This window comes from Fukomys damarensis, unplaced genomic scaffold, assembly GCF_012274545.1.
Source record: "Fukomys damarensis isolate Sample0158 unplaced genomic scaffold, DMR_v1.0_HiC HiC_scaffold_16, whole genome shotgun sequence".
NCBI lineage: Eukaryota > Metazoa > Chordata > Mammalia > Rodentia > Bathyergidae > Fukomys > Fukomys damarensis.
Window position 1 is genome coordinate 109,982,672 of NW_022900928.1, and position 13,157 is coordinate 109,995,828.

The 13,157-nt window shown below is 36.7% G+C and overlaps 1 protein-coding gene across 14 annotated transcripts in view; it reads left to right on the top strand.

Moving 5' to 3' along the window:
* The window catches only part of Map2 (microtubule associated protein 2), a 202,984-nt gene extending 190,449 nt beyond the window's left edge, over positions 1-12,535 (top strand). For all 14 annotated transcript variants that reach the window (XM_033764590.1, XM_033764591.1, XM_033764594.1 and 11 more), the window contains 3 exons: positions 4,752-4,833; positions 8,647-8,759; positions 8,968-12,535. In XM_033764590.1, coding sequence (XP_033620481.1) covers positions 4,752-4,833; positions 8,647-8,759; positions 8,968-9,183 — 411 coding nt within the window. In that variant the 3' untranslated portion in view covers positions 9,184-12,535. The remainder of the gene's footprint in view (positions 1-4,751; positions 4,834-8,646; positions 8,760-8,967) is intronic.
* Positions 12,536-13,157: the final 622 nt, after the last annotated feature.

Here is a 13,157-nt window from a genome sequence, read left to right on the forward strand (position 1 = left end):
TTTCCCTTTTTGGAATACGAAAGTTTTCCTGAAACTGAACATTCATTTTCAAAAAAAAAGGGGGGGGGATTTTTATTCCTATCCAAAAAACCTAGATACTTAAAACTCAGTTCTTTGATTAAAAATAATAATAATTTTTTATTATTAATAAAAATAATTATGGACTATGACTCTATCTCACAGCACCCATCTATATTTTCCTATTCTGAAGGTTGCTGTTATTTGTGAAATTAACTCCAAAGTGTTCATTATTTATAAATGACCCTAGAGAGCTTTGGCATGATATAATTTGCAATTTGCTAAGACAGAAAGATGAGTCACTATGAGTAAGTGGATATGCAGATGTAAGCTGTAAAACTAGGGCATAAGTCTTACTATGCATCAAATATCCTCTGTCCAAAGTAGTTTTTGTGTTTCTCTACTCAATCATTAGGCAAGATGGAGAATGAAAGTGGAAGAGCCTCTTATATTCATGCTGTCATACTTGGTATTATTTTAGATAAAAACAATGTACTATGAAGCCATTGCAATATAGAACTATGAGCCACTAAAGTTATCAAAGTCTGCTTTATATAGGTTGAGAAAGCACCATGGAAAAAGCCAGCTAGTTGTTTCACTGGAAAAATCTACAACTAGGAAATCAATAAAAGTTAGCTTTAAATTTCTAGGGTTTTAAGATTTTAAATCATTTCTAAGTACTGGCAATGAGACCCTTCAAATCATTTGTTTTGGAAATCATAAAATTGTCAAACAGTTGATTCAATTTTAAAGTCAAACAGATTTATGCAAGTGAAATCAGAATTTTCATTTTTGCAGTAAGTGAATCAGATTCATGTTTGGCTCTTTGATCACTTGGTAATGAGTCATTTGATTGGTATCTAATAATTTCTAAATTAAAAATTAATAAATGAACAATGAAATATTTTCTGTCCCCAAGGTTTAGTGAAATGGCTCATATAAATTTATTTCAATTCCAAAATAATCAGATATTCATGGAGAATAATTTAAAGTATTATTACTAGACATAATAAATTAAAATAATTCGTTTTATGAAAATAACATCTAGGAGGTTTTGAAAATCATGGTCTTTATTGGGTTAAAACTGTCTGCATCTGCGGTTCATATGAAACTTGCAGTTCTACTGTACTTATTATTAGATACAGACTCTGTGGTATCCCTCGCCCTTTTTAAGTTGGAATTTTTATTATGCCTTAGAGAGTAGCCTAGTCATCATGTCTTCTGAATTCAAATTTTGACAAGAGGCCCTTTCCTTAGGCTGCTGATGAGAGCTGTCAGTGACATTTCTCTGAAGGGGCACTCTATCTCATCCATATTAGACAGGCACTGTGATTTAAGCTCTGCCTAGTTAAAAATAGTCAAGAGTCGGTGTCCTTTTGCATTTTGGATTCTTTTCTGAAAATCTAAAAGACATGCTAACATTCTTGGTAATGGCTGTACATCTAGGGCAAATTTATTTAGTTTTTTTTTAATATATAAGAAGCTAAACTTCTCCCTAAATCATTGAAACTGTGATTTCTGCTTTGCTTTGGATTGGAATGGGGGAGTAATCATAGCCAAAATAAAAGAAAACAAGTAATAACAACTACAACAGAAATGAACCTTTTCTTCTGTTCTTCTGTTTTTTAATCTGTCCTCTAAAACATTCAAAGTTCAAAAGGCACATGCAAGAAGCCCCAATAGTTATGACTGTACATTATATTACACCAGAATGATGTATTTACAGATATAGGTTTGCTATTGTTTTTAGATGAATATTTGACTTTCTGAAAATCTAAACAAAACACCTAACTTCAAGTCTGCTACATCCAACCACATTCTAGATTATATCTGTATGGCCTTGTACAAGTTACCTATGACATTTAGTTTTCTCACCTCTAAAAATGTAAAGAAGCTTCCATACAACCATCTACAGGTAGTTGCAGTTCATGAGCAGCTGCCAAAGAGAGGCCTTCCACAGGCCAAGGAGCTGAACCAAGGAAATTGTAAAGCTCATTTTAGTAAAGCAGGTCCTGAGTCTCTGTTGACATTCCTAGGAAACCAGGAGTTCTTCCCTTGGACAAATGGGAATCTTGACCTGAAGCATTCATCCAGACTATTTGGGAGCTTTTGTGTGGACTAATAAAACAGTCAAGGAAAGTGTAGGAGGTGATTAATAATTGCAGTAGCTAACACTGTGGGGATGACAGGGAACTAGTATGTGGCCCCAGAATCCTAGGCCAAGCCACAATGAACTGTATTACTGATTCCTTGTTAGCCTCCCTGCCACAGATGACCCAAGTTTTATTTTTCTACTCCTCCAGGTGTTTCTAGATTATACCTGGGTTCAGATAGGAAACCTAAGGCTCTCAAGCATTTATCCTTTGGGAGACGGGGTGTAAACGTTTATGTGATATAACTGCTCTTTAGTTCCAGTGTAAGGTTTTTCTCCTTGCTAAGTATAAAGGTGCAAGGGAGTCTGCAGTCTGTTGATGCTACCCATTCTGGTTCCCTGTACTCAGTATCTTGAAAGAAAAATTCATGGTGAAGTTACCTCCAATTCCTTTTAGGTTAGGATATTAAACAAGAAGATCGATTTTAGCAAAGTTCAGTCAAGATGTGGTTCCAAGGATAACATCACACATTCTGCTGGGGGCGGAAATGTAAGTAGAAGCTTCTATCAGAAAGCTGATCTGATTGTGTAGAATCAGGTGCACAACCAGCACCGTGTCTCCTTTCCCGCCTCCTTCCTAGTGCACTACTCCCTACTCACTACTTTCCTCGTATCACCGGGTGTGGCACTTTTTCAGCCCTGCATTTGGGGTGATGGGTTTCCCCCTTCTTGCACAATCACCAGGGAATTTCTCACTTTCAGTGGGAAGGAAAACTGTTGTTGGGATGCTCCACGGTTTTCCTGAGGATGGCAAACCCAGCTCACCTACCAGCTTTGTCCGCTGGCCCTTTTGTCTTCAAGGCATCCCCTCATGCTGACTCTATCTTCCTGCAACAGTTAGCAGGGCTCACAATTTTCCATTTCCATTTAAATGATCTTTGGGGCAAAAACTGTTATACTTGAAATGCTCAAAGCGTTTAATGTCAGTCCTCAGCAGTTCATTATTCACGGAAAGTTAGGATATCATTTAGAAAAATACCGAACTGCTAAAGCGTGAAGCATGCTTTATTTATAATTTAAAGTGAGAGGATTCAACGTCTAGTGTACATGTTGTCTTAATGAGATTTTTCCTGTCCCTTTCATTTAGTGGGAATAATATCCCATGAGAGGAGATGACAGAGGAATCCACATTTTGTAAGTGTAGATGAGGCATGGTTGAAGCAGGCAAAGTCAAGCTGAAAGAAGCAAAGTTCTTCATAAAATAAGAATAACTTTCAAAGGTGAATCCGGTTGACTAGTGACTATTCTACAAATCCTGCCATCGAAAAACCAGGTTCTGATAATCTGTGACTCAAGTAACTTACATAGTATCAAATTCAGATTCCTCAGGAATCACGGTATAGCTCTTGGCTACTTGCTTCTCAACTGGGCAAATTGGAGTCAAGCAGTGAGAAGAAAGATAAGCAAGTGCCTCTGTTACCTGATCATCAAAGAAGCTCCACTGAGAATAAAAATATCATCATCATGGGAAGTCCTCAGTAGTATTTGCTGTGCTCCTTCAAGGATGGTGGGCTAAGCCTCAGGATTCATATTTACACTGACATGATTGCTCTCCTCCATGTTCCCCTAAGTGCACACCGTGCACTACTCTTACATATACAGTCCCAGTTCTAGTAATTGTCCTGAAGGTTTCAGAGGTTGGTCTTGCTGTCCTGCACTGCAGATGCTGCTGGTCAGAACACAGTGGACAAAGGATAAATTGGGGTGACTAAAGATCATAAAGTTAGTAAGATCTTCCAACCTTCAAAACAGTAGTTTTACACTTTCCTCTAGAGAAGAATCATTTATTTAAATGTGTGGGTATTCTTGCTTCATCCTTTGGTGTCTAATGTACATGTACAAGATAAGGGACCACATTTTCAGAAGCACTGCTTCAAATATTGAGAAAACACGTTCAATAAAATATAAAAAAGAAAAATGTTGCTACAACTTTATAATCTGGTATGCAAGAAGTATTCCATTTAACCAACATACTACAATTTAATAACAGTTTAGGAAAGCACATTTTAGAACTTTTTTCTTTTTGTGTTTTAAAGCAATGTTGGTCATCTTGTAACTATCAGCAACATTGGTCACTGCTATGTAAAAATCCCTTTATACAAAGTAATCCATCACTACTATTGGCTTTTTGCTTATGAAAAGATTTAACACGGTGTGGCTTAGTTCTCGGAGTGGAAGCTTTCCTCATTAATAAAAATGTTTCTTTACTTCTTTGATCTGATTTCTACTAATAAAATCTTCTGTTCCAGGATTTTCACTCACACGGGTTCTTCCTTCCAGACCAAATGGAAAGGGGGGAGGTGCATATAGGAAATTATGTTTTCCTCTGTGTGTGTGTGTGTGTGCATATGTGTGTATGTGTGTGAGAGTGCATGTGGGGAGAGGGGGGAGGAGAGAGAGAGGGAGAAAGAAGGAGTAGAGGGAGAGTGAGGGAGAGGGTGAGAGCGGAAGAGAGGTTGAGAGAAAGGCTGCTTTCTGGGCATGTGTTTTCTTGTGATTGTGTGTTTCTAGATTTCATGTATTAACTTTAATAACTTTTCCGTGTCTAAACTATTTTGTATGCTTTATGTGGTTCACTCAGGTACAGATTGTTACCAAGAAGATAGACTTAAGCCATGTGACATCCAAATGTGGCTCTCTGAAGAACATTCGCCACAGGCCAGGTAAATAAATGATTTTTAGTAATTTGACAATTATTTAGTTGTATTCAGGAAAGTGACAAGCAAACTGTTTGTTGCAGTTGTGAAATACCTAACTGGAAGGGCATTTCCAAATCCTGATACTTTCTGTATTTGTTAACTGAAACCTAACTAAAATTTTCAAAACATTTTTGTTTGAGACAAATTCCCTCAATTACCATGAATAGACTGCATATCAGGAAACAGACTAAAACTTAATAGAATATAAGATGCATGTGTTTCTATGTACACAACATGCTTACCAGAGTACTTTCAAAATACATTGCTTTAAAATATATTGGGTCATGTATTCATGTGTAATAACTTGGACTGAAAGAATTATTTCCCAACACTTGCCATGAAATTATTTTTTCTACATTATGTAAAATAAGGATTGTGTTTAGCACAACTGAACAAACTACTTACCTGATGAATATCTCAGATCCTTAATTAGGTCAATAAGTGCTACAATCCTTAGAAGAATACAGTGCTTCCCAATGTATATAACCACAGGCCCCCTCTTTTTAAAAAATATCTTTTAGGATGTGTGCTCCAAAGTAGAATTTACAGTCATATTTACTGGGGCTTTCCCCCTTTAAAAAACATATCTAACGTTTTTTTCTGAGCATCATGTAATACTTTTGTTGAATGCTACCCACACTTATATGAAATAGTGGATAAATGTGCAATTTGCAATTTTATTGACAGTCTTTTGACATATTTATATGTCCAATTATATGATGCAAGAACAAAAGGAAAAAAACATGACTTTAATCATCTACACTTGGAATCTCAACGTATAAACCAGATAAAGCCTTAACTCCCATTAATCATTTTCTCAAAATTTATCAAAAACAAAGTATAAAAATAATTGAGCCGAATTAAGATTTCTGGCCAGCAGGTGATTAAATTTATTGGTTGAGATAGGCAAGATAAGTTCACAATTAAAAATCAAATCAGAAATATCTAGAAATCAGGGTTCATTGTGTTGAAGATGCTCAGGAGGAAGTCAGGGAATACACACCAGCTTCCATTACAGTTCTGGAAATGCTACTGTAGAAGCAGCTTCTGTGCTATTCCTGAAGCAGCAGCAACATGTCCCGTATTGCATGTCTTCATAAAGTCCCCATCTGCAGCTAAAGTTTATACTTACTGACTCTGTACTGCTCTGTCCACAGACTGTCTGAGATATCTGGCCGCAGTGCCTGTTTTCTTGCAGAACACAAAAGAAAATGCCAGATTCTCTCAGTCTGGACAATTAAGGATAGCATCAGTCAAATTTACCTAGGAATTAAGATGCACAAAAAAATAAGGAAATGCTCTGTGTATGATTTTCCAGTCCTAAAGACTATTGTCATAGACTCCCAGCCATTTCTAAATCTATCTCTTGCTTCTGTTATGACTGAGTCAGAGGACTCAATTCATAAAGAAGTGTAGCGTGATGATCATTGACAACCGCAAGCTTTTCACAAAGTTACTTTGAAACATAGACAATCTAGGGAGAAAATAAAGAAAATAGTCCGACACCTGGAGGTACAAATTGAAATATCTGAACTTCACTTCTGAAGTTTCATAAAATTACACTTTCAAAATTACTGTTTCTTTTGTCAGAGTTCTTCAAAACCAAAAGTATAGACCTCTGAATTCAAATGGGTTTCTCTAAGAGCTGTGTAGAAATCATCAGAAATTCTCTTTTGACAGAAATAGACAAGAGAAGCTTCATTTCCTGAATATATTTTGGTTGATATTACATTGTTATTTTTCCTCTCTAAAAACTGTTCAAAGAAAATTTAACAAAATTATATGGATATAACACAAAATGCTTAAGAGAGCAAATTCTACTAGAAGCTGTCACAAAAAAATGCATCCCATCTAGTTGAAAGCCCAATATCCTCTAACCTCTATTGAAGATAATTGTTTTTATGAATCATTATGAGCCATGATAATGCTGTTGCAGCTGACAAGTGAGACCCACAAGGCAGGTAAAAAATGTGGGCAAAATAACATTCCTTGAAAGGATCCATACCGGAAGAATAACTACATGTCTCCTAGAAGCATGAGTTACCTAACAGTGTGCACATCCTAAGTCTTCAGGAGAATGAGTATATGTTTCTCCAAAATAATAAGTCAATAATACTTTATAATTGCAAGAGGCCCCTCCCAGACAGTTGGGTGTTAACATCAGTGTCATTTGTGTTGCATAAAACCGCAGCAAGGTTTAAGAGACCTGTGATGCCTTAACAGATTTCTCTCTTTGGCCTACAGAGATATGCAAGCATCAAGAATCCAAAATTAAGCAATCTTATCTATGTTTCCATAGATCCCCTCAGACATTTTTCCTAAATCAAAATCCCAGGGAAATGCAGATAATAGAAGTTCATCATCCATTACTAGCCTTCCAGAGGAATACATGTGGTTAAAACCAAGGTGCTAATGAAAATGACCCAAATCTTTCAGGTGCATGTAGTAAAAAGGAGTCTAATCCAGCTTCTTTTCAGGTCAAAGGCATCACAAACACTCAACAGTAGTCAAAGGAAGGGCTAAAGGACAACAGAAACCTATCCAATGTAGTAGAGCCCCTATATTTGGAAACCTGAGTGAGACATGCAGAAATGGGGAAGACCACACTGAAAGGTGGAGTGTGTCACCCTAACAGTCAGCAGAACCTCAAGTTTGAGACTGGTCAGCTTTAGGTTAAAATTGTCTTAATGTTGGTGGATCGGTTCAGTTTCAGATTGGTGCTGTACCTTCTGTACAAGAATCTTCTAAGATTCTTTTCCTATTGTGTGCTAGGTATAATGGGAAGATCTTAAAACTTACTAGTTATAAATAACTGGGCTCCCATTTCCTCACTGCAATTACCAATGTTGAAAATTGACAAATGACAAGGGTCATCTCTTGGGATTCATGGAGAATTGGCTCCAGGAACCTCCCGCAGATACCCAGAACCATGGATGCTCAAGTCTGTCATACAGAATTACATCCTACTCACATAGAAATTATATACATCCACCTCTAAATTTTAAATAATCTAAAGAATACTTACAGTATCTAATACAAGTGCTATATAAATATTTCTTATGTTGTTTAAGGACTGATGACAAAGAAAAAAGTCTATCCATGTTCAATGAGGATGCAACTGCTTTTCTAAATATTAGCAATCCAGGGATGCAGAACCTGTGGTTACAAAGAGCCAGCTGCATACTGTCTATACATGTACCATTCCAGTCACAAACTTCTTTGGAGAAACAAGTGTTTTTATTTCAATAGAAACAAAGTCTTTGTAGATAGGGAGGGAGGGCAAGGAGATGGAGAAAAAATGAGAACCAAGATCAATTATGTAAAGGTACTAATTTCCAACAATGAATGTCATTGTATTATATACCTTGAATGTACCAATAAAATTAATTTTTAAAAAATTTACTCCAAAAGACTAAAATATTCAGAGGATACAATTGAATATTTGTATTGTGTTCCTCTCAGAGCTTTTGTTATACCAATAAGAAAAGATCCTCTGATCTCTGACATATGCATAGGTCAAGAAGAAAGGTGTTAGCATACAGAACAATCTATATAATGGTATAAGAATGATGCTATTATTTTGAATCATTGGGGAAAAATATCACACAGACTACAAAGCCTAAAAGATTCTTTTTCACATCTGTGCTGAGAAAGATAGTAGGGTTAATGCCTGTAGTCCCCACTAATCTATTTACTGTACTCATTTGGCGGAAATAGTCATCACAAATATTAGAGTTTATTTTAGCAAGGTATTTAAAAGCCTTTCTCCTCTCAAAGGTGGTGGACGAGTGAAAATTGAGAGTGTAAAACTGGATTTCAAAGAAAAAGCCCAAGCTAAAGTCGGTTCACTTGACAATGCTCACCATGTACCTGGAGGTGGTAATGTCAAGGTAAGCCACACATGTGTTTTTTGGGAGAAAAAAATCGTGAAATACTCTTCAGCAAAATGGATCCCTGTTTGAAGATCTAGACAGACAGAAAGGAGGGATGGCAGAGCTGAGTAGGAGTCACATCCACACCAGCTCGGAGATACAGGGAGAGAGCTAGGGACCAGTCAAGGTGCTTGCGTTAATGAGGACGGGTGCTTGTCTTGAACAGATTGACAGCCAAAAGTTGAACTTCAGAGAGCATGCGAAGGCCCGTGTGGACCACGGGGCTGAGATCATCACACAGTCTCCAGGCAGATCCAGTGTGGCGTCACCCCGACGACTCAGCAACGTCTCCTCTTCTGGAAGCATCAACCTGCTCGAATCTCCTCAGCTTGCCACTTTGGCTGAGGACGTCACTGCTGCCCTGGCCAAACAAGGCTTATGAATACCATGCAGCACCAGAGTAATAGTAGACATGAGCCCTTGGCAGGAATGGGCTCTGAGCAGGTGTTACATTCATTCTTCACAAACCATAAGATAAATAATCTCATCCCCAAACTGTAGTAATTGTTACAATTTTATATAAAAATGAATAGTATATGCAGAAACCAACTTCCATTTGCAACAGGAACACACTGGCTTTACATGGGTACAATTGGACAATTATTTTCGCTCTGCTCTGTTTTGCATGGAGTATTATTATTATTTTTAAAAATGCATTTTTACCTTTCATGTGCCTGAAGGCTACCCATTACATTCTGAAAGGCCTTGTTAAAATCCAAGCTGCTCATTTCACTATTCTGTTTCTGGGTGAAAAGGTAAAAACTGCCCATCGTAACTTATTACAGGTTAAATGAAATCAAGGAGTCTGATTGCAGGAAGGGAAAAGCATGTAAGAAAGAAGTTTTTCTAAAGTGTTATTTTGTATAAATGGGAAGAAAGATGCAGTTAAGTTATTAACATTTGGGACCTGGATAATTATAGCAGAGTATCAATCCAATAAATTATTTAACTGACTAAAAATGTTGCAGAGCATTTGAGCTGTGGTTGAGGAAGTGGTATAAGAGTGCATCTCTTAGGAATAATGCACTTTCATTAGGATGGATTCGCATCTGATTAGATTATGTCAGTTGATCAGCTAGATTTATGTCCACACTACCAGTTCCACATCCCCTTTCCATCTGTTTGATACAGTATTATAGATATAAATATATATATATATTTCTCTGTGGCCATTTGTGATACTTCCTCATATACTTGAATATTATACTTCTTTATTCACAGTATCTGTGTCTCCTGCACCCTTTGGTGTTGCAATTTTAGGTATGTGAAAGTAGATGTTAGCAGGGTTCTCTCCCTATTTAAAAAATACATTTAAAAAGACAAAAAGTTTAAGCATGAAGTTGCTTTCTGTAAAGACTCAAAGCTGTAACCTTGTTTTTAGTGCCAGATACCAGTCTCTCCTGTGATGCTAGAAAAAATATTTTTCTTTGCTTTCACCAATATGGAGTGTGTAGGGATGGATCCACTTATACCTAAAAAACTTGATAGACTGTTGGTTTAAGATTATGGATTTATCTCATTTTTTAATCACAGAATAGTTTTGGTTTTATTCCTACAATCATTCATGAGACCAACCTCTTAGATTCTTTTTCTTTTTTTCATTTGCTAAAGTTGAAAAGAAGAGTGGTAATTTGGAACACGTTTTTCCGATTATTCCAAGAAGAACCTGTTTATTAAATTCTCTAATAGAAGATGTTTGGCCTCCTAACCCAAAGTAAAGATCATTTGACCAAAGGAAAAAATACAGCATTTTGAGAAGCTATCACTATAAAATATTTGAGACACAGATATCTAAATCAGTTTTTTCTATAGGACTTTACGTTGCACTCTGTAAAGGAACTCAGTGTGATTTATTTATCAGTGCATAATATTGTTCTGGCTTAATATAAAGTCTAAAAATTATAAGCCAATTAATTCCACTTGCAAATCATTCATTTTAGTAATGAAATAATCAGTTGCCTAAAAATAGGGCAGACTTACCAAACTGGACAGACATTTTTTTAGTATTTTATCTGTTCTTTCTCTTGCTCAGGGCTGGTAGGTTGGATCTAAAAAATTAAAGACAAGGTCTGCTGGGTCTTTGATCCTTGTGAGAAAAATTAGTTCCTGAATATAAAGGATGAGATGTAAGCATAGAATGGTCAGTAAGGAAGTAGAGAAACATCTAGAACAGAAAGCCAAGTAATGGGAAGATAGAAGACATAGATGCCATTTTGATGAGTCATTGGATATAGCAAGCAATGTGACTGCCGCAAGAAAGCCCTAGGAACAAAGGTCTCCATTCTTTCTCAGCTAGATTTAGACAGGCAAATATGCCTTTGGCCACTTATAAATAGGTTATTTTTGAAAAAAACTTAGCAACTGAGGAATAGGGATGTGACTGTTTTCAGCCTAGTAAATGCTGTAAGACTTGATTTGATCAATCTTGGCAATTTAACCACTTCCCTTGAAATATACCAGGAAATAGGAGAAAGAATAGTTGTGTGGAGTCTTAGGTATTTTCTTACATGTTTTGATAGTGTTAGATAGTGATTAAAGTTCTCTAGAAAAAAGTTAATAGCTGGTTAGAACAGCTTTAATCTATAGAAAAAAATTTTCAACCTGATTTAATTTTTTTTACAGTGAAGATTAAGTAAACTTGTTCTATCGAAATTCAAATTTTTCCAAATACTTGTCCAAAATGAAAGTTACATAAGGCACTAAATTAATAGATGTGGCATTAAAACAAGTGTTTATTCCAAATCTTAACAAAATTATAATGAATGAATAAGTGCCCTTGTTTTGTATGAAAATGTGATTGTTTATAAAATTAGTAAGGAACTGAAAATTTGCACCAGTAAGCAAGAGAAACACAGGATAAAATGTCTTCTTGTGGGGATATGAGGCGGATCCCATCTTGCCTTCACTCGCAAGCTAACGACTCAAATTAAGCTTTTTGAGCACCACTTTTGTGGGGACACCCATACGCTGATCTAGAAATGAAAACTTCCTAGTTCCATTTCTGGATCCACTGATGCCAGTTTCTCTCTGGCTTTTGCCTTTGAGAACCTGTTTAAAAATACATAAGTAATCCAGAGCTGTGGAGAATCAAAAGGCCAACTTCTCCAATGAACTCACGCTCTCCGGGTCACCTGCAACTAAAAATTGGATGCTGTGCAACAATGCATGGAAGATCCGAGATCATGATGAGTTTCAAAGGCCAGGTTCATGGAGGAACCAGCTCTCTCTGGATTCACCTGCTGAGGTCCAGCAGGGTGATGGGCTGAAGCCCCATCCATAAGCAAGACACCTGTGTAGAACCAGGTAGGTACGGCTGAAGAAGGCTGACACTACAGGGCCATTAAACAGGAGAATGTATTGAAGGCAGCTGCCCTCCAAAACACTCACAGTACGACTGCAGAAGTGAAGTCATCAGCCAAAATAGCAGCATGTCAGTATTATTAAAGAAATAGCTTGAATGTGGTTGATTCTGACACAGCTACAGTTATTGTTTCTCTCCCATTTTTCACGCCACAAAAAGGGAAATAAATGATTCATGGCCCAAGTAGCAAAGATAAAGTAGACTCATGGTTTGGGAAGGCAAATTCCAGGCATTCTTTTTAAGATTGATGGGCTTTCAAAATCAGCAAGGATTTATTTTATTTTATTTTTTACATTTAGAATTTTTAGCCTTAGGTGTGTAGGTGGAGGCCGAGTCCCGCTGCAGGAAAAATAGTACGTTCAAACTAAAAAAATGTCAATCATAAAAGTCCACTTCAACTTTAGCAAAAAGAAAAAAAAATCAACAGAAAGTTTACTCTGTATGCTGGGATTCCAGGGTTCCAAGAAGCCACTACAAATCTGTGGGGGGGGTCTTTCTTCTGATAATTCTAGAGCCTGTTACCATAGAAAGGCATTTCTTCAATGGCTGGTTGTAGTTAGTTCATGTTTTTCAATCACATTTGCAAATGTATTTGTTTCTGTATAGTGATTGTTTTGCAAAATAAAATTGCTTGTCACCTCACAGCTAGCTTGTTTTTTTTCTTGTTTTCCTCTTCATTTTGGAGGAGTGTGTGTGTATGTGTAGGTGGCGTTCAACTCAACTAAAGAATTGTGAAAAGGTTGCCATCTGCTAAATTCTTACTATGTGTCAGCCTCAATACTAGCTAATGTTATATTAACTCATCTGATTGATGAGGGTATTTGTTTTTTACCACAGCTGGATTCACAGGAGTAACAAAAACTCAAATAAAACTGGCTTGCACATAAAGTTGAATTGATTAGATCAAGTAGCCAGTTAGCTGGGTATGTCTGCCTCAGGCATGGTTGGATCTAAGCACTCAAGAGACGTGATTTAAAAAAAAAAAAACTTTCTTT